General features: G+C 43.4%; 1 protein-coding gene across 1 annotated transcript in view; it reads left to right on the top strand.

Annotated features, from left to right (window-relative positions):
- The window catches only part of sap30bp (SAP30 binding protein), an 80,350-nt gene extending 58,954 nt beyond the window's left edge, over positions 1 to 21,396 (top strand). The window contains exons 5-11 of the mRNA XM_048555357.2: positions 13,164 to 13,252; positions 16,726 to 16,817; positions 17,574 to 17,634; positions 18,436 to 18,487; positions 18,613 to 18,671; positions 20,426 to 20,510; positions 20,651 to 21,396. Coding sequence (XP_048411314.1) covers positions 13,164 to 13,252; positions 16,726 to 16,817; positions 17,574 to 17,634; positions 18,436 to 18,487; positions 18,613 to 18,671; positions 20,426 to 20,510; positions 20,651 to 20,832 — 620 coding nt within the window. The 3' untranslated portion in view covers positions 20,833 to 21,396. The remainder of the gene's footprint in view (positions 1 to 13,163; positions 13,253 to 16,725; positions 16,818 to 17,573; positions 17,635 to 18,435; positions 18,488 to 18,612; positions 18,672 to 20,425; positions 20,511 to 20,650) is intronic.
- The last annotated feature ends 1,154 nt before the right edge of the window (positions 21,397 to 22,550 follow it).

Here is a 22,550-nt window from a genome sequence, read left to right as displayed (position 1 = left end):
GGGATGGGGTGAGGATTCTCACACACCACCCCACCAACCTCCGGATACAACGCATCATCCTCTGACACTTACGCCATCTACAATCCGACCCCACCACCCAAGACATTTTTCCATCCCCACCCCTGTCTGCTTTCCGGAGAGACCACTCTCTCCTTGACTCCCTTGTTTGCTCCACACTGCCCTCCAACCCCACCACACCCAGCACCTTCCCCTGCAACCGCAGGAAATGCTACACTTGCCCCCACACCTCCTCCCTCACCCCATCCCAGGCCCCAAGATGACATTCCACATTAAGCAGAGGTTCACCTGCACATCTGCCAATGTGCTATACTGCATCCACTGTACCCGGTGTGGCTGCCTCTACATTGGGGAAACCAAGCGGAGGCTGGACCTGAAACATTGACTCTGCTTTCTTTTCACACCTACACTCAGTTCACACTAAACAACTGTACCTCCCAGTCGCAAACCATTTCCACTCCCCCTCCCATTCTTTAGATGACATGTCCATCATGGGCCTCCTGCACTGCCACAATGATGCCACCCGAAGGTTGCAGGAACAGCAACTCATATTCCGCCTGGGAACCCTGCAGCCGAATGGTGTCAATGTGGACTTCACCAGTTTCAAAATCTCCCCTTCCCCCACCGCATCCCTAAACCAACCCAGTTCGTCCCCTCCCCCCACTGCACCACACAACCAGCCCAGCTCTTCCCCTCCACCCACTGCATCCCAAAACCAGTCCAACCTGTCTCTGCCTCCCTAACCTGTTCTTCCTCTCACCCATCTCTTCCTCCCACCCCAAGCCGGAACCCCATCTACCTACTAACCTCATCCCACCTCCTTGACCTGTCCGTCTTCCCTGGACTGACCTATCCCCTCCCTACCTCCCCACCTATACCCTCTCCACCTATCTTCTTTTCTCTCCATCTTCGGTCCGCCTCCCCCTCTCTCCCTATTTATTCCAGAACCCTCACCCCATCCCCCTCTCGGATGAAGGGTCTAGGCCCGAAACGTCAGCTTTTGTGCTCCTGAGATGCTGCTTGGCCTGCTGTGTTCATCCAGCCTCACATTTTATTATCTTGGATTCTCCAGCATCTGCAGTTCCCACTATCTCTGTCACTAGGAAATGGTTGGCGTCTATGCTGAAGATTTGGGATGGGGAAAGTGGTAGATGTAAAGTGGACATTGAGCTCTGAGAGAGAGAACGCAGTAGTTGGCACGCAAAGGAATGGATAATAGTGACCTGGGGAGAAAGAAAAGCTACTAGTGCAAACCATTAGTGGGTAAAAATGGATTAGATGTGATGAAAGCAGCCCATATGATGACAAGGCCTGGTGTGTGGGAGCAGGAGAAAGATGTGGAATGGTGTTCAGGACCTAAAATTATCAGACTCAACATAGAGTCCTGGAGGCTGCAAGACCCCCAAGTAGAAAATGAGGTGCTATCCTTCAGCTTGTGTTGAGCCTTGCTGGAGCACTGCAGCAGACCCAAGACAAAATTGGCCAGGGAACACCGTGGTGTGTTGAAGTGGCAGGCACCCAGAAGCTAGCAGTCAGCATACATATTTCATAAAACGGTCACCCAGTCTCTGCTTCGTCTCCCCATTGTACAGGAGGCCATGTTGTGAGCAGTGAATGCGAATACACAGATGCCGCCAGACCTGTCGAGCTTCTCCAACTATTCCCATTTTTGTTCAAATTCCCAGTGTCCACAGTTCTTTGATTTTGACCAGCAAAGACCCACTAGTTTGCACGTGCCTGCAGGCACCTGGAAGATGTGCAAAGCTGTTGATCTCTCTGAGTGTTGCAGGATCAAAATAAACAGATTCCCCACCAGGAAATTACTAATAATAAGTGGTAAAAGCACAAAATCTTTCAGAAAGACAATATTGAATAAAAGGCATTCACTGACTTGAGTTTATTGAAGGAATTTGGTGGCTGCTAAAATGTGCAGCCACTCCATTGTCTTTGCAAAGCAGCTAGGAACTGCAATCAGTAACTAAGGCAAACGTAGGGCATCATCACGACTGTTGTTAATAGTGTTTTTGTGGTTTGACCGTCAACTTGAATCATGAGCAAAGCATGTTTGGGGACAGTTAATTTTGCAGTGAGAACAACTAGGCATCGATCAGCAGGGTAACAAGTGGAAACTCCGTTTGTTTAGGGAAGAGGCCTTCTGGATTGTGGAACAAAGCAGTTTTGAGAATTGACTGCCCAGTAACTGTGGCCAACAGGAATCGGACAGTAAGCTTTGAATTTTTAAATATTTGCCTGTAAAAGAATTTTGGCCAAGTCAGCAAGGTTAATCTCACCATTTTCGTATATGTCATCCAAGACTTAATAATAGCACTGTTGCCTCTGAGCCAGAATGTTGCAGACTCAAGATCCAGCCCAGATACTAAACACAAAATCAAAGCCAACGGTGCATCAGTACTGAGGGAATGCTGCAGTTTTGGAGGTGTTGACTTTTAGAAGACATGTTAAACCAAGGCCCAATCTGGTCTCTCAAATGGGTACTTTTAAAACAGCTGTTCTGAAAAAAAGACAGCGAAATTCTCTAATGTCTGCAGTATTACTTATCTCTCAATCATCATTACCAGAATAAATGATCTAGCTATTTTCTCAGTACAATTTGGATGACTGTCTAAAAGTGAAAGAGAGAGAGGAAAATCATGACAGTGTGACCACCACCTGAAAGAGTAAGAGAGAGTGGAAACCCAATAAAACAAACTGAGAAGAGAAAAGCTGTAGGGACAACACAGGAAAATCATCAGTTGGTTGGTTGTTGAGCAGCTGTTCTTAGGGGCCATGTTTCAACTCAGTCACTTTGAAAAACCTGAATTTCTAACCTCACACAGGGAAGCTGAGAATTTATTGGTAAAGGAGAGAGAGTTGATTTATGAGTAACAACAAAGAATTTTTTCTTTCTACTGATCTTCAGTTTCTAGTTTTACGGGCAGCATGGTGGCTCAGTGGTTAGCACTGCTGCCTCACAACACCAGGGACCTGGGTCCAATTCCAGTATTGGATGACCATTTGTGTGGAATTTGCTCAGTCTCCCCATGCCTGCTTGAATTTCTGCCGGATGCTCTGGTTTCCTCCCACAGTTCAAAATGTGAAAGTTGGGTGTATTGGCCATGCTAAATTACCTCGAAGTGTGCAGGGATGTGCAGTTTAGTTGGGTTAGCCTCGATAAGTGGGGGATTATGGAGACGGGGGTGGGGTCACTGGGTTTAGGCAGCGATGGTTTTCCGACAGTTGGTGTAGATTTGATGGGCTGAATAGCCTCTTTCTACACAATAGAGTTTCTATGTTTCTAAGTTAATCGTACAAAAATATGGCTGAAGTAAGTTAAAGTCACCAAAATTACACTTAAGGTACAGCAGAGTACATTAATGAAGTGGAATGCTCATCCTCTGAAATGTGGGGAGGCCCTGCTCTGCAAACATTTTCCATTCTGCATATTGGTGAAAGTGATGGATCCTTGGAGGGAAACAATACCATCTTTGTGACACCATAGGCAGCCAGCTGTACAGGAAGAGAGGAAGAAGCAGAGCTGAAAGGGGATTCTTTTGGTAGTGTCAAAGAGAGGTGTTTCTGTGGCTGTCAACGTGCCTCCAAGATGGTTTCTTGCCTCCTTGGTGCAGGGCTGAAGGATGTCACAGAACAGCTTCAGGATTTTCTATTGGAAGGGTGAACAGGCAAAAGCCATTGGTCCACATTTGATACTAATGATATTGGTAGGAAGAAGAATGTTATCCTGCAGTTCGAATTGGAGCTAGGCAGAGGATTAGAAAGCAGGGTCTCTAAAAGTACTAATCTTGAGATTTATCACAGTCTCATGTGCAAAGACCATTAGGAACAGGAGTAGGCCATTCACCCCCTTGAGCCTGCTCACCATTCAGAGGGATCATGGCTAATCCAACATTCCTCACATCCACTTTCCTGACTTTTCCAATAACCTTTGATTTTCCCACTTATCAAGAATTTATCTGAGCCTTAAGTGTTTGAAAGGACTCTGCCCCCACAGCTCTCTGTAACAAGGAGTCCAAAGACAGACCCCTCTGAGTGAGGAAATTCCTCCGCATCTCGTTCTTAAACTGGTGCACCTTTATCCTGAGACACTGCCATCTGGTCTGAGACTGTCCCATAAGGGTGAACATCATTTCAGGATTTACCCCATCAAACCTCTAATAATCCTATATATCAGTGAGATCACCTCTCATTCTTCTATATGCCAGTGAGTAGAGTCACAACCTGTTTAGTCTTTGTTCATAAGACACAAACCCTTCATACCATGGATTATCTAGTGCACCTTCTCTGAACTTCCTCCAATGAAATTATAGATTTCCTTAAATAAGGGGACCTAAACTGCTCACAATATTCCAGGTGTGGTCCCACTAGCACCTTGTACAGTTGCAGTAAGACATTCCTCCTCTTCTCGACCAATTCCTTTGAAACAAGGACCATAATTTCATCAGCCTTCCTGCTGTACCTGTGTGCGATCTTTTTGAATTTCATGCCATTTACCCCCAAGTCCCTTTGAGTTGCGGCTTTCTGTAGTTTTCCTCCATTTAAATGATACTGTTATTTTGATCTCCCTTCCAAAATTAACAACTACACATTTTCCCACATTATACTCAAATTGCCAACTTTTCATCCGTTACTTAACCTATTAGTATCTCTCTTTAAACTGTTTGTATCCCTCTCACAACTTGCCTTTCTATTTTTATATTGCCTGCAGATTTAGGTATTTGCCTCTTTCGCCCAAGTCATTAATATATATTGTAAACTGTTACAGTCCCAGTGCTGATCCCTGTGGAACATCACTGGTCACATGTCACCAACCCGAAAAAGAGCCCCTTATCCCCACTCGATGTTTCCTGCCCATTAGTGAATTCTTTGTCCATGCCAACATATTACCTCCAACACCATGGGCTCTTATGACTTAACCTTTTGGTAAGGTACCTCAATGAATGTCTTTGCAAGTAAGTATAGAAATAGGAAGATAAGACAGGTGAATGCGTGGCTGGAAAGATGGTACAAGTGGGAGGGCTTGGGATTCCTGGGTCGCTGGAATGGGTTGCATCGGATCAGAACCAAGACGGAATTCCTTGCAGGGGATTCTGATAGTGATGTTGGGGAGGGTTTAAACTAATTCCATGGAGAATGAGAATGAAGAGAGAAGATTAGAAAGTGCACAATGTGCACAAAATCAGTTTACTAAAATAGAAAATAGTAAGTTAATGGGTGAAATCAAGGTCATGTGGAATGGAATGAAGTCTAAATCACGGTTACATTACATGTATGTGAATGCATGGAATATTGTTAATAAGATTAGGGGTAAGAGGAAGACTTGTAAACTGTGAAGAGGATAATGTGGGATTTCAAAGGTTATTGATAAATTAGTTGAGTGTCAGATAAGTCGATGAAGTTCAATATAGAGAGTGTGACATGATGCACTTTACAAAGAACAGAGTACAATAAGGGTAGTGTTCTAAAGTGTGTAGAGGAGAAGAGAGAATTGGGTATAGAGGAAAGACCTGGGTATACATGTGTATAAATTATGAAAGGTATTAGGAAGGTGGAGAAAACTGTTAATAAAACGAACAGTATTCTCAGTTTCATTAACATGGGAATGGAGTATAAGAGCAGGAGGTAGTGCTGAACATCTAGGATACTGATTAAACCTCAGCTGCAGTATTGTGCTTCATTCTGGTGCCACACAATGAGAAGGATGTGAATTAATTGGAGAGAGTACAGTAAAGGTTTACAAGAATGGTTCCAGGGATGACAAAACTTCGGTTGTGAAGTTAGATTGGAGAAGTTGAGATTGTTTTCCATAGAGAGGGGAAGCTCTGGGAAGATTTCATAGAGATTTTCAAAATCGTGAGGAGTCCAGACAGAGTAGATAGGGAGAAATTTTTCCACTTGTAAAAGGTTTAACAACCAGAGGGCACAGTTTTAAAAAGTTCCGTAAAAGAAGCAAGTGCGAGATGAAAGCAATCTTTTTCACATTGTAGTGGTCTGGATTTGGAATGCCCTTCCAGGATGTGTGGTGGAAGTAGCTTTAATTGAGGCATTCCAAAGGGCATTAGATTGTTTCCATTGAAATAATGTGTAGAGTTACAGAAAAAGCAGGAGAATGACACAAAGTCATAATGCTCAAGAGAGCCATTGCAAACTCAAAGGGCCAAATGGCCTCCTTCTGCACCAGAACACTTCTGCAATTCAATGAAGTTGTCTGCTATATTTCCTAATTTACAACCGTAACTACACTTCATTCCTGTAAGCCACTGAACAGTTCTTTATTTGTGAAAAGGCAGTAAAAGAGTTGTCATCTTGTCATTCGTTTTAGATCGTTGAGACTTTGTTCCCAGTTGTGAAAGACCAGAGGACATGGTCCAGAATATCCCACCTTGTGCAGTCAATTGCAGTGATATGTTTTTGATGGTTCCCATGTTAATTTCAAACCCCTGCGAATCAGCTTGATTTAGATGGTTTGTGTGTGTACCATCCATCCTTCATCCAGTAAGTGCCCAGTGTGTCCAATTGTTTGTTTACAAACTGGCCGTGTGGGACATCCATGACACAGAGCTGGAGTATCTACAGAGAAGTACCAAGTTCGTCTGTGGGTAAAACAGAGAGCTCTCTGTCTGAAGTGTCCACGAGCAAATGTCAAGTCTGTATTTCTAATGAGCCTAAGGCTGTATGTACACTATGTGACTGACATTACTATGAAATGATCAGAGCTGCTATTTGGGTTTGATTGTTTGATTCCAGGGCTCCAGCATGCCAGGGATTTTTTTTTTGCAACCCCCCCCCCCCCCCCACTCCGTCCCGAACTTTGCACAAAGCTGTGCCAACTCTCTCAGACTTGCTTCTGTAGCAGCATTCCAACCTCTCCGCCTGCACGTGCTTCAGCAGCTTGTCCAAACAGAATGTAAGCACTCAGTTATTATAAATATCGACATTTACCACTGACTGTGCAGAATGTGGACCTCGCTCAGCCTCTCCACAGTCCACCTCAGCCAGGAAAGTCAGCATGTACTAAACCAGGATCAGGCTTGACTGTTTTCTCTGCCTTAGCAGCCATTCTGAAAAGCTGATGGCATCTGCTATGACTTTGTTGGGCATGCCACTCGACCCTATCCTGACAGAGTCCTTGCTTGCAGTTTTCCAGCTGGAATTATTGGGTAGGGCGCAGAAGGGAGCTACTGGTTCAGCATAGAGTGAGAGTCAGAGTTGTCCATTATCTGGCTGAGAATTGTGTTAAATGCAACCCTAGAGTATTAAACTAGTATATTAAACTAGACTAAAGTAAATAAGCCACCAAAATCACTTGCATAAAAAGTAGAAAGGATTTGCAGAGATATTGCTTCTGTCATATTTGAACAACCCAAAAGTGCTTTGTGGTCAAGGGATAACTGACCTGAAGTTGCATTTGTTTTGTAGACAGCTAATTTGCAGAGAAGAGTCCCATAAACTACATATCAGCTGAATGATCCTTGATTTACTTTTGGTGGAATTGGTTGTACAAGGAATATTTTATCAAGGGTTCTAGGAATACACTCTGCTGTAACACCATTGGCATTCTGGACCATTCACCCGAGCAGGTGACGGCTTCAGTTTAACAAAAATTAAAGAACATGTTTAGCTGTCTGCCTTGTAACAAGAAAATATTAGGGCATGTGTTACAACTAATATACTCAAAAGTGTGAAGTAAGGAAATCTGCATAGTTTTGGAAAACGGGTCACTGTTGCTTTCTGCAGTTAATTTTCCGGTAGCCAATGCTGTCAGACTCTAATATAGTAGATCCGTCCTGAAAAATAAATGATTACATTAGTACAAAAGCTCTATCTCTGTGACTGCTCTCACAGGACAACTTCCCTCTACTCCAAAATAAATTGCTCTCAATATCTTCATATGTCCAACTCCTCTCTCTCACCCTCTCCCTCCCTTCCCCGCTCTTTGGTGCATCCTCCCAGCCTTTCTGTCATTTCTCACCCTGGCTTTCACTTTTTGTAATTTACCAGCAAACCCCTGTACCTAACCTGCTTGTGCCCTCTATTCGTCTTTACGTTAAGAATCTATCTGATGCTCTGCTTGATCAATTCTCCACTGTGAAACTTGCCCATCACCCCAACCCCTCCCCATCTGTACCCTCCTTGGTGCCCTTTGTTTAGTGCGAGGGGTGACTCCCAGGAGCTCTGGCTCTGCTTGAATTCCCGTTACTGAATTCACTATGGTTTTTAGTAGCACAGTGACTTGTTGATGTGCTGGATATGAGTATGAGGCCAAGACTTCACCTCAGTTACCATGGTAATGTGAATACCAGGCTTTTGTCCGCTATTTTGTGGCTGTTTTTTTAAGCAGCTTTTCTTTTAGGCATCGTCTCCATTCAGCCTGCAGTGTTAACTACACTGGGCAAAGCTCCAATGGCAGTGTACAGTGAGTACAGCTAGTTCCCACAGCCAGTGGAGGAGCCTACTTGCTGATTACAATCTTACAACACAAGGGAGGCAGGACATGGGAACAGACAGCGAGACACCCCTGCATCAATTAAAGCTGTTCAACCTTCTTCATGAACAATGACCAATTCTGTTGGAGACCCTTACCCACAATAAACTTTATGCATCAAACAGGTCCAGTGCACAGAGTTACAATACAATAGAAAAACTCACCAGGTCTGGCAGCATCTGTAGAGATAAACTAGAGTAAATGTTGTGGGCCCAGTGATCCTTCATCAGAACTCAGATACGTTAACTCTGATTTCTCTCCACAGATGCTGCCAGACCTGTTGTGTTTTTGCAGCAGCTTCTGTTTTGTTTCTGATTTCCAGCATCCGCAGTTCTTTGGGATATTTTTGTTACAAGCCAACAGGCTCACTCAAACTGTGTATCTGTCCATGTACGTGATCATGTCTGTGTTTGAATGTAGTATGTTTCTACATAATGTGAGAGTGCTCTACATGTTTGTGTATATAAATATATCTGTGTACGGGCACCTCTTTTAATACTGTATCAGATAGAGAGCAGCTCAAAGGAATGTGTAATTCAATCTAAGGTTTGCTGATTTACTTACTAATTACAGTGACAGCAAGCCCCAAGTATTCAGAGGGATTAAAGTTCAATCCAACACACTGAAACTTCCTTTGTTTGCTGCCCTTTTCTGAGATATTTCTGATGACTTAACTGACTTTTCAGTTAAACTTTCAGTCAAGCTGTGCAAATTCTTTCCTTTCATCTGGCTTTCTGTACTTGTTTCCATTATTTTTAATGGTCATGTTCCTGGACTAGTAACCCAGAGAACTGTGCTAATGATCCAGGGAAATTCCATCATAATTCCAATTAAGTTTGTTTTTAAAAGACATCTTTTAAAAGCAAAAACCGGTACAAGTAAAATTGACCATGAAACTATTGGATTATCATAAAATCCAACTGTTTTACTAATATGCTCGAAGGAAGGAAAACTGATAATCTTACCTGCTCCTGGTCCATATGTGACTCCATCCCCTAACAACATGGTTGCATTAATTCTCTCTGAAGTGGCCAGCAAACCACTCAGCTGTGTCAAGGAAGCAGGACCAGCAGTGCTTTTCCTTGGCAACTAGGATGGGCTTTAAATACCAGCCTTGCCAGCAATGTTCAAATCCTAAGACTGGAAAAGAATCTGCTTAAAAATGTTTGACGATGTTTTCATTGGGTGTAGAAAAAACTCCTTTCTCTGGCACAGATCCAAAATCATTAGCTGATGAGCAGAATATTTTTGTTCAGAATTGTCACTCCGTAGTTGATGGGAGCTGATTACATAAATACATTGAGACGGCACACAACATCAGATTATAATCCAAACATATTTATTTAAAATCACAATTTAAAACCTAATTGAAAGAGCAGTACTCCAAAAGCTTCTGATTTTAAATAAACCTGTTGGACTATAACCTGGTATTGTGTGACTTCTGACTTTGTCTACTGTAGTCCAACACTGGCATCTCCACATTATAAATAAATTGAGAAGGGAAATAGATACACATCTGATAATGAGGAATTTAGAAGTTTATGGACAAAAAGGCAAGGAGGTGGGTATGACAAAGCTCTTTCAAAAGGACAGTGCAGAAATGACTGATCATATGGCCTCCTCTGCACTGTAAGTTTCCCAGGGCACTTAGTCAGGAGGCAGCTCATAAACTAACAGAAGTTGAACCCAGTGCTGAGAGTACTCCATTTAACCGTGACACAGCACAGTCAGAACTTCAGTCAGGCAAATAAAACAACCAAAGAGCAGGGCATGCTGGAAATCAGAAAAAAAATATAAATTGTAGGACAAGCTCAGCAGCGTCTGCAAAGAGAAAGCAGAGTTAACATTTCAGATCCAGTGACCCTTCTTTAGGACTCTGCTTCCACCCCACAACTGCTGCTAAACTTGCTGAGTTCCTCCAGCAATTTCTGTTTTTGCTTCAGTCAGGAAGGTGGCTGTACCTTCAGGCAATGTTAATCTCTACTCAGTGACTTGAGTGTTGACAGCAGGCATGCTCCAACCAGCTCCTGAGTGCAGATTATATTACACAGATTTCCTTTCTTGTGCTTAGCAAGGAATAGCTTCAGATGCTTCACAGCTATATGTATTATGGTCAGAAAACAATGATTTCCTGTGCCTCAAAACATGCCTTCATCTCAAACTCAGCACAGTGCCAACTGTACCAGTATGCTAGTTTCCCTTTATCATTACCATCATGCACCCTCATGTTGAATTGCCAACTGGTGCTAAAACAAACATAAAATGTTAGTTTCAAGTGGACGAGACAACTAAGACAGATCCCAGTGTTAAACATTGACAGAACGTGTCCTCACAGATAGTGTATTCCAGTGTTATAAAATGACAGATCTGACCCAAATAGTACTGTGCCCCAGTCTGATATAGTGACAAACCTGTCCCCACCAGTACTGTACCACAGTATTATATAGGCTTCCTTTCTTTACTTCGGACTCATCTGAGTGGAGAATGTTCTCTTGATGTCAGTTCTAAATGACCTAGCCCATATCCTGAAATTGTAACCCCTTGTTTTAGACACCGTACATGGAATGAATATCATGCTTGAATCCAGTCTCTGCAGACCTGAGGGAATTTTATTCATTTCAATCAGATCCCTCTCATTCTTCCAAACTCAGTGAGTGCAGGCCCAATCTGTATCTCTCCTCAGTGGGCAAATCTGCCATCTCAGAAATTAGTCTGATGAACCTTCGCTGCACTCCCTCTTTCGCAAGTTTATTTTCTTTGGTAAGGAAACCAAAATTGTGCCAAGTACTCCTCCTATGATCTGCCTAAGTCTTTTGTAAACTACAGCAACACATTCTTGCTCCAAAGTCAGATCTTTTTGCAATGAAGGTCAAAATACCTTAAGCCCACCTAACTGCTTGTTGCCCATACATGCTTACTTTCAGTGACCAGTGTACAAGGTCATGCTTTTGTACATCAATATTTCCCAGTTCATCACTTTGTAATATTCTGTTGTTCCTGAAGTGGATAACTCACACTTGCCCAGTATGCTCTGTGTCTATCATATATTTGCCCACTCACTCCACTTGGCTTGGTCACCCTGAAGCCTCTGTACTTCTTCCTCACCACGTACAGTTCATCAGCAAATGTAGAAATATTATCGATAAATCCATCATGCAGATAGTCAATATTCATTGTCAATAGCTGGAACCCAGACACTGATTCATGTGTTACCACCAGTCACTGCCTCCCATTCCAGAAAAGACTAATGTACTTCAACTCTCTTTTTGTCTGCTGGCAATTCTCAATCCATGTCAGTATTTTATCCCCAATCCTGCGTGCTTTAATCATGCACACTTAATAATACCACTCTAATGGGGTACTTTATCAAAAACTTTTTAAAAATCCAAATACATCACATCTGCTCGTTTTCCCTTGTCTATTCTACTAATTAAGTCTTAAACTCTCCAGTAGGCTTGTCAAAGGTAATTTCCATACATCCACGTTGATGTTTTCTAATCCAATTGATACTTTCTAAGTGTCTTGTTACGACATCTTTTATAACAGACTTGAGTAGTTTACCCTCTACTGATTATGCTCATTAGTCTGTAACTAGTTAGTGGCTGTAGGCTGTAGTTAGTTCATACATGTACGCTGACAACACCGAGTTCTACCTTACACCAACTTTTGACTCCACTGTTGTTAAATTATCAGCCCCTTTATCAAATATCCAGTGCTGGATGAACAGAAATTTCCTCCAATTTAATATTGGAAGACTGAAGACAGTGTTTCAGTCCCCACTACAACCTCTGTTTACTAGCGACTGACTCCATCCCCATCCCTGGCAACAATTTGAGACTAAATCAATCTGTCACAACCTTTGAGTTTGCACCACCATCTGTTTTCACTCCAAACCATTGTTCAACTTGGCCGATGCTCCAGCTAATCTGTTGTTGTGTTTTCATTTTATCAATTCCAGTGCACTCATGGCTGTTCTCCCATATTCTACCCAATGTAAACTTGAGATTATCCAAAGCTCTCCTGTCTTGTTGTTTAACTCACAGCAAATTCCATTCCCCTGTCACTCCTGTGTTCTCTGATCTGCAGTGTGGCTCTTCCTAGTTTTCATCCTTGTTTTCAAATCTATTCACAACCTTGTCCCTGTATAACTCTGTTCAGGTATCTTGCGTATTCCCAATATTCTTCATTCTACCATTGGTGGCGGTGTCTCCAGCTGTCAAGACCCGAAGCTCTGAAATTCAGATCAAGTTTACCACACCTCTCTCTGCTCTTATAAGATAGTCCTTGAAATCTGCTTTTAAGATCAAACTGTTGATCTAAGAGTTATTATCTCCTTTTGTGGCTTGCTGTTAAATGTCGACTAATTAACTCCTGTGAATGACTTTAAGACGTTCAATTATGGTGAAATTGCTGTATGAATGCAAATTGTTGCAGGAGGAGGGAAAATGATCATTCAGGATTCCTGCACTTGATCTCCATCCACTTGCGTGCTGAATGGTGTATGCGTGTAGAAGTCACGCAAGATCAGAATTGGTTTGGGTTGAGGACCTCCATGTCTATGGCCATGTGGGGGGCAGTATGCCAGCTTTTTCCTGGTCCCCTGGTGGTATCCATGATGTTAATACATCTTTTGTTTTCTTTGCAGCTTCTTTTTCGGAAAAAGTAAGGAACATGTCTCCTGATGACATCAAAATGCCACCCGAACCCATGGGGAGATGTTCTAACCACCTACAGGTATGAGGCACAGCCAAGGGGTATAAGTCAGACTGCTGGTATTGTGGGAGAGTCAGATGGGGAAATGGAGTGTTGTATGCTGAGAAACGTTTGTTTGGGGCACATTATTATTTGTTCTCACAATCAGATCTGAAAATCAACAGCCAGCTTGAGTAGTGTGTAAATGGCTTTTGCAGGAGTGGCTATACGGGTCATTGAGAATCATGTAAGCACGGTTAGGCTACATTAACCTATTTCCCTCTCATAATGAAAACTTAATTCCCACAAACCTTCCTTATCTAATTTCTTCTCTCTTCTTCTGCAGCCTAGTCCCGATAGTCTGCTGGTAATATGGTGGCCATGTGTGTGCTGGGATAGTGACTGCCAGACAACTGCCTTAACTTAAAGGGAGTATCACAGCTTAGCCCAAATCAGACTTCTGTCACCGTCAGTCACCAAGATCATTACCTCCATTGCAGTGACGTCATTCAATAACCAGGCTGGTCAACTGGTGAGAGAATCAGATTGACCTTGTCCTTCCTTCATTCTTTCTGATGTTCTTAAACTCACCTGACTGTCTCCTTGTCAGGGAGCCACTTCCTTGGATCAGGAATGACAATCCCAGCTGATTTTATTCCCCACTGCCCCAGCTGGCTTGCCTGGAGTCTCCAGCATCACTTAAAATGCCCCAGCTCTGCTCACTCAGCACAGACCAAGAATTAGACCTGGGGCACGCTCTAATTTAATCACATGGTGTCAGTAGGGAGCCTTGAAAATGATCAAAACACAGAAATCAGAATCACAAAACCTGACTGTCAGCTGTGCCATCAGCTGTCTGGGCCCTATACTCCGTAATTCTCTTTCTGTCACCTTTTTAAGAACCACCTTCATACCAACCTCTTTAGTCAAGCTTCTGGTCATTTGTCCAAATGCTTCCTCTTGTATCTTGGTGGTAGATTGGTGTGATCCACACTCCTGTGCCTAAAGGCACTATATAAATGTAAGTGGCTGTTAATCATTCTACTATGTAAACACTATAACTACAGACAGCTTGGATTGTAGATTACAACTATTAAAATGCTTTAGGAGTGTCCGCCACATTCTTTCAGTCAACACTGCCTAAACACACCCACAAGCTCCAAGGTTGCAATGTTTACAGTTGAGTAACACTTTGGCCACTAGCGTATCAGGCAGGTATGGGTGTCTAAACATGTCCTATGATATCAGACACCCCTAGTCAAAGTCATTTTCTTGCAGGAATGAGAGATTGCCATCATTTTGCAGTTGACCCATCGACAGATTTACAGAATAAAAACAAGAGTTCAGTGTTGGAAGACCTGGCACTAGCCATTTTGGCTGTGGAGCTCACACAGTCGACCAGTGTATGGACTTGGTCCATTCCCAAGCAAAGGTTGCTCAGAACTGGGGAGACTGCTGCAGAACATCCTTCCCTAACTCAAGAATCGCTTTCATTTGAAGAAACTGCCTACAAGTTTGTTTGCTTCTTACCCCTCCTGTGCTTTGCAGCAAGAATGTGTATTTAGGTTAGAAAGGTACAGAATCAACCCAGGTTCCTGTTGCCGATCATGGTGCAGCAGAAAGTGTGCAGTGCTGCAAAAAGATACAGAGGTGACTGAGTGGCATACTGTATCCGCTGTTCCCATTGTGGCCTCCTCTACATCAGGAAAACCAAGCTGAGGCTTGGGGACCACTTTGCAGAACACCTACACTCAGTTCACACTAAACAACTGTACCTCCCAGTCGCAAACCATTTCAACTCCCCCTCCCATTCCGCAGATGACATGCCCATCCTGGGCCTCCTGCAGTGCCACAACGATGCTACCCGAAGGTTGCAGGAACAGCAACTCATATTCCACTTGGGAACCCTTCAGCCTAATGGTATCAATGTGGACTTCACGAGCTTCAAAATCTCCCCTCCCGCTACTGCATCCCAAAACCAGCCCAGCTCGTCCCCGCCTCCCTAACCTGTCCTTCCTCCCACCTATCCCCTCCTCCCGTCTCAAGCTCCACCCCCATCTCCTGCCTACAAACTTCATCCTACTCCCTTGACCTGTCTGTCCTCCCTGGACTGACCTATCTCCTCCCCACCTACACTCACTTATACTGGCTCCATCCCCGCCTCTTTGACTAGTCTGTCTCCTCGCCACCTATTGGGGCAGCACAGTGGCTCAGTGGATGGCACTGCAGCCTCACAGCACCAGGGACCCGGGTTCGATTCCAGCCTCGGGCAACTATCTGTGCGGAGTTTGCCCGTTCTCCCCGTGTCTGCGTGGGTTTCCTCCGGATGCACTGGTTTCCTCCCACAGTACAAAGATGTGTGGGCTAGGTGGATTGGCCATGCGAAATTGCCTGTAGTGTTCAGGGGTGTGTGGGTTATAGGGGGATGGGTCTGGACGGTGTGGACTAATTGGGCCAAAGGACCTGTTTCCACACTGTAGGGAATCTAATCTAATCTAATCTAATCCATCTTCTCCTCTATCCATCTTCTATCCACCTCCCCTCTCTCTCTATTTATTTCAGAACCTCCTTCCCCTCTCCCATTTCTGAAGAAGTGTCTAGGCCCGAAACATCAGGCATCCTGCTCCTCTGATGCTGCTTGGCCTGCTGTGTTCGTCCAGCTCTCCAACTTGTTATCTCAGATGGCTGAGAGATTAAGTTGTTGCTGGGATTAACTTTGATGCTGTCTGGCCTCCAATGACGCAGAGAAGGCCCTGGCCCAGATTGAAGCCGGGGTTAATCCCAGGAAAACCTTGTGCATTTTGGTGGTCCCTTGGCATTGATGAGGACAGTTATTGGGCCAGATGATTCGGTTAATGACTAGTGAACTCAAGTTTAGATTTACAATTTTTTCTGCAGTGGAGGATCCTTGTTGGTATTTTGGAAATTGCATTTGCAGCCCTGGGCTGGCTTCCTTCTTGTTCCTCTGCTATTGCTGAGACTTGACATTGTTTGGACCTTGATGGGTCAGGAGATGCCATGTTGAGCAATCAGCAGCTTTCTCTTCCCTGTCAGTGATAATATCTCCGTGCTTTAGAGCAACCTTGAACATATCCTATTCTTTATTCTTTGTACACCCTTTGAATTGTGGCTAACAGAAAGCTGGGAAAAAGAACCTAATGATGGAGGCAGCTCCCGATACAGTGGTCTGCCCATTGGAGTTGGCTCTTCAGGAACAGGGCCTCGATGCTGGTACGAACCTTCACAGAGGATTGACCTGTTTGTCCAACAGTCCTTCCATTGAGCACTAGGATTGGGTGTAGGTTACTGCTGCTGAAAACTCTTGAGGATCTCAGTGTCACATTTGGTAGATGGCCCAAGTTTCACTGCAGTTAGAAGAGGCTGGTCAACAAAACAGCCCTATACACCAAGACCTTTTGACCATCGATTTTCAAAGGTCCCTCAGCATGTACAGGAACACTGTCAAATTACCCACTGAGTGTTGATCACTGTTAGTTGTTCCCCTGTCTTCACAGGAGAAAATTCAGAAGCTGTACGACAGAAAGCTAAACGAAGGCCTCGACATGAACAACATCATTCAGAGAAAAAAAGAGTTCCGCAACCCCAGGTCTGTACATGGACTGAATTCCAGTGTGAGTCTGAATCCCTGAGGGCAAAGGGAATCAGCAGGGTTCACTGCTGTCTGACCATAGCTTAGAGGATGGTCACTGCTGTATAACTGAAGGATTCAGTTCTGTCTGACTGTAGCTCAGAGGAAGGGTTACTACTTTCTGATTTAGAGGTGGGGTCGTGGCTATCTGACAGTTGTTTAGAGGAAAGGTCAGTGCTAGCTGACTGTGGTTTGCAGGAGGGTTCACTAGTGTCTGGCTGGTGTAGAGAAGGGATTACCTGTACCTGCCTCTAGCAGAAAGGTCACTGTTTTACTGTGGTTTAGAAGAAAGATCGCTGCTCTCTGACTGAGATCTTGAGGTTAGGTCACTGCTGTCTGAATGTGGCATACAGAATGGGTAACTACTGTCTGACTGGTTTAGAGAATGAATTGTTAATGTCTGACTAGTTTAGAGAATGAGTCACTAGTGTCTGGCTGTAGTTTAGAGGAGGGGCAACTGCTATTTGAAAGATGTAGAGGAGAGAACATTGTGAATTACAGTAAATTAGGACAGGGATCACTGCATCCAACTGGGATTTAGGGGAAGGATCACTATTCTCTTGATTGGGATTTATGGGAGAGGTTATTGCTGCCTGATTCCTGTTGTGATGGGGCAGTTGCCTTAGGAATTTGAGATACTTTCACTGGTCTGTTGGATTATTTGATTTCTGTACAGTTGGTGCCTTGCTAAGCTTCCTGCTTTGTCTCTTTCAGCATTTATGAAAAACTGATCCAGTTCTGTGGCATCGATGAACTTGGTACAAACTACCCAAAGGTACATGTTCAGCTCATCAGTACAGATATTGCAGACAGTTTACACTGTATCTCAATTCCCTTGATTGAAAATTTTGGATAATGGCAACAGACTCTCAGAGGATGCAATAAGGCATGGTCAAAATAAAAATAGTATGAGATTAATCAGGAAATGAGGATTTGGTGATTGAGGTCTGTGTTTGAAAGTTTCAAGGTTAGATGAGTAACTTGGGGAGATGAGATGTTCCTCAGTTTAAGGAAACTCAAATTGGGAGATTTCTTAATGCATGAGAGGATGTATCTCCTTGTGGGAGAGACTAGGACTAGGGGACGCAGTTTAATAATAAAGGGGTACCCATTTAAGACTGCAATGAGAATTCTTCTTTCTCAAAGGGTAGTCAGTCTTTGGAACACGCTTTCCCAGAGAGTGGTGGAAACTTAACAACGATGTCAAAATTAGGGATAGGCGGGAAAGTGGAGTTGAGGCCACAATTAGATCAGCTACAATCGTATTAAATGGTGGAACTGGCTGAAGAAGCAGATTCCTCTACTCGTGTATGTTTGTCCATTCCTGTATCCAGAGCATTGAAATTAACAAAGGAACAGTCAGGAAAGGTTACTCCACAAATACAGAGAAAGTTTCTGTGTGAATGAGAGGTAACTTGTGCAAGCGACATCTCTTTCTTCATCCAGTTTAGAAAACATTTTTTCTTGTTAGATGAGAGATTTTCTGATTTGGCTTCTAGACTTCAGTCCAATGAGCCTAAGAGCACAATGTCCACTGCTGTATCCCTGTATGTTTAACATGTGACTTTCTCCACAGGACATGTTTGACCCCCATGGATGGTCAGAGGATTCATACTATGAGGCTTTAGGTAATGTTTTATTAGAAACCATAGCAAGCACAGCCTAGCCTGCACAAGTGTGTCTCAGTCACTTTCAGTATATTGGCAGTGCCAAATGTTGGCCCATTCTCAACCCCCATTTCCTTCTCTTGCAGCCAAGGCTCAGAAAATAGAAATGGACAAAATAGAGAAGGCCAAGAAGGAACGGACAAAGGTGAGTGAAGCCCAAGCTGGACTGCATCATTGGACAGGAAATAGCAAGGCCAGCTTCAAACTATCACATCATTTCCATGACCACAATAATGTGCCTTACTCCCAATGCCAGTACATTCAGCTGTCCATATACCTGTGGGTTGAACATTACCTAAGGCTGGTCCTAATGTCCAAACTTCACTGGTAACCCTCTACAATATCATTTATCGGGCTGTTCAAATATAGTAGGGTGCATTAGTGTCCAATCCTATCATCATCTGACATCCATACAGACACACTTCCCAGGAATTCCGGCATTACTGGATGGTGATCAGGAAATCAAAAACCCTCACTACCAAACCAGCATTACAAGTGAAGCCATCAGAGACGATGGGAACTGCAGATGCTGGAGAATTCCAAGATAATAAAATGTGAGGCTGGATGAACACAGCAGGCCAAGCAGCATCTCAGGAGTGCTCCTGAGATGCTGCTTGGCCTGCTGTGTTCATCCAGCCTCACATTTTATTATCTTACAAGTGAAGCCTTTGGATTACTAATATCAAGCTCTATCACTGATGGTGTCATCGTCAGCTGAGGATTTAAGATCTTTAAATCAGGATCTTTTAGACTCCCTTTGTTTCAGAGCCTCCCTCCTACTGACCCAGAAAGCGTTTCTCTTCATGCCTGGATCTGTGAATTGCCTCTGATTTCTGCAGTTGTTGTCTTCTGAGAACTGGGAGAAGCAACAGAATAACAAAACATTAGACCTTGCTTTGAACTTTAATTGCTGAGTACAATTATTAAATGTTAGAAGAACCCGCATGTCGTGGCTGTAACACTACTTTTTATTTTTACGGTGGTTGTTGCTAGCTCTTCATGAGAAAACAGATTAGATTTAACTTGCAGAATAGTTCCATAGTTGAAGGGAAATTAAGAAAAGGGTATTTGTTTTGGACCTTCAAAGGAAGTTCTTTAATTTGAAAAGTTCTTTCAAAGCTCCTTAAACTCTTGTATCTTAAATTACTGTCATTGGTGAGTTGTAACTCCACATATTGCCACATTGTCTATCTTTGGCATAAAATCCAGAAAAAAAAGCCTTTGGTGCACTTCCAAGAAACTCAATTCGGCAATTGCTTTTAAGTCCCCTTCTATAAGAGGCACTGAACAACATGCCACATCCCATTTAAATTAAGAAACAAGAAATCCAAGTAATTGCTATAACTGAAAACCTGCTTATATATTTCGAATAGGCTTTTTATTCTAATTCATTGAGTAGTTAAAATGATAGAACATCACAATCTTTAAACTACACTCTTCATTTGTGGATCACTTATAAGTACAAGCAGAACCAGTCCTGTAAAAGCAAAATAATGTGCATCTAGAAATCTGAAATAAAAGCAGAAAATGCTGAGGTCAGCGTGCAATCCCTGATGCCTCAAAGGAAGCAGTTTGCTTTCTGCTAAAATGTCACACGTGGAGTGGCAAACTGAATAAGTTTCACGAAACCTGTTGAATCTGCTGAATAGGGATGTATGCAAAAAGTAAGAGAAGAAGAATGTAGTTGAGAAGCTCTTTCCCTGTCTGCCTTAAGTCTGTTACAATCCCAGTACACTAAAAGAATAAAGTCCTCCATTACATCCATGCTATAGCTCTTACATCTTTCTGCAACTCACCTACAGATTTGCTGTGCTATATCTTTGCCACTTGTTGATAGCTTATAGAATATACACAGTTGTGAGATTCCACCTCTTGATTTATTTCTCATATTTTTGTTAGATTGAATTTGTGACCAGAACAAAAACAGGAACCAACACCAGCTCTGGCACAGGCACAACAACCACATCAAGTACAACTGTGGCAGGTAACTCAGGATGATGGGGACACATTACAAATGGGCATCAGTTCACCATGTATGCAGCAAGCAGGGCTGGCGATGCAATCAGCACTTCTGCTGCAAGCGGATCTCCTCTTTGACTTACCTTCTCTCCTTCGTCTCCACAGATTCTCAGAAAAGGAAGAGTAAATGGGACTCCGCAGTTCCCGTGACGACAATAGCTCAGCCAACAATCATCACTACTACTGCAACATTGCCGGGGGTCGTCACAGTAACAACCAGTGCCACTGGGGCAAAAACCACGGTCATCTCAGCTGTGGGCACCATTGTCAAGAAAGCTAAGCAATGAGCCTAGGCCAGGAGCACAGTCTCTGAACAGTTGCAGAGCTCAAGGCCCTGTGGGACCAGACTCATACTCAAAAACTTATTTTCTTTCCCTTGCAGCTACTCACCTCAGCTGTGTACAGCTGAGTCACAAACAGCTTGAAACAGTCCTTCACTGCCCAATTTGGGGTCCATCGTGTCAACTTAAAATATATTATACAACCTGGGGAGTAGTGGCAGTAATTTCAATGCTGAAAGGTCTGAACTGTATATATAGGGTGTAACTGACCTGAGGGGATTGAAGGGTGAAATAGGTTCGCTGGACAAGATGGGGAGTGAATTTGGGTTTTTTTGGGGAGAGGGAAGGGGGCAACACAACAGGTCATCTGGTGATCACTAAGATCCAGAAATCAACTAAATGGGTCTGGATACTGATTGTGCTTTCTGTCGGTCTCATACTGTAGGCTGTTGCACTTGTGTTGTAAACTGTGGACGAGTAAACACACACTGCACACTCCTGTATGATTATGGCAAAGCATTGTAAACTGCTGGCAGTGTGGAAACACAAATAAAAGCTTCTTACTTTCTTGTTCGTCTGAAACTGTACCTGTCTTCTACAGAGGCTGTGATCTGATCTTTGTCAGAATTGTTGAGATTTTGTTTTTTTTTGACAGTTCTCTGTATTAATGTTTAAATTGTCAGCTATTACTGGGATGTTACTGGGAATTTTTTTGAGACCCACCCCAATTGTGAGAGTTCAGACAGAGTACTAACAAGCTAGCGAGTTTTGAGAAGACTTCTAGCTCAGGTTGAGGTTTTGGATGTGAGTTTGCTCACTGAGCTGGAAGGTTAGTTTTCAGACGTTTCGTCACCATTCTAGGTAACATCATCAGTTGAGCCTCCGACGAAGCGCTGGTGTTATGTCCCGCTTTCTATTTATCTGTTTAGGTTTCCTTGGGTTGGTGATGTCATTTCCTGTTCTTTTTCTCAGGGGATGGTAGATTGGCTCCAAATCAATGTGTTTGTTGATGGAGTTCCGGTTGGAATGCCATGCTTCTAGGCACCTAGAAGCATGGCATTCCAACCGGAACTCCATCAACAAACACATTGATTTGGAGCCAATCTACCATCCCCTGAGAAAAAGAACAGGAAATGACATCACCAACCCAAGGAAACCTAACCAGATAAATAGAAAGCGGGACATAACACCAGCGCTTTGTCGGAGGCTCAACTGATGATGTTACCTAGAATGGTGACGAAACGTCTGAAAACTAACCTTCCAGCTCAGCGAGCAAACTCTCATCCAGTACTAACAAGCTGTTTGATTCTGGGAGCCAACACAACCAAGTCCTCACTTGATGCCAACATACACACTCATTCCAGCAGAGAGAAGGAGATATTGCAGGTTTCTTTTACCTCTCCTTGGCCTCGTGGCATAAAGGGGAACTTCACTCTCTTCCTATTCGAACTGGGATCAGGTAAACTTCATTCAGGCCAGGAATTGTCCCTGAGACTGTCTGGTCAGTGGCACACATGAGAACATGGGAATTGCTAAACTATAGAAGACCAAGATTTGTCTTGTGCACCGTTTATCATTCTGGTAGTCACTCAGCACAGTGTTATAATGTTATTGATTAACCACAAAATCAGCCTTGATCATTGATCAAGACAGGAGGTGAGGAAAACTCTATTGGTGAAGAACTTTAAATCATAGTTCTAAAGTAACCCATTCCTCACAATCCA

Source organism: Stegostoma tigrinum, chromosome 22, assembly GCF_030684315.1.
Source record: "Stegostoma tigrinum isolate sSteTig4 chromosome 22, sSteTig4.hap1, whole genome shotgun sequence".
Lineage (NCBI taxonomy): Eukaryota > Metazoa > Chordata > Chondrichthyes > Orectolobiformes > Stegostomatidae > Stegostoma > Stegostoma tigrinum.
This window is presented reverse-complemented; position numbering and strand designations above follow the sequence as displayed.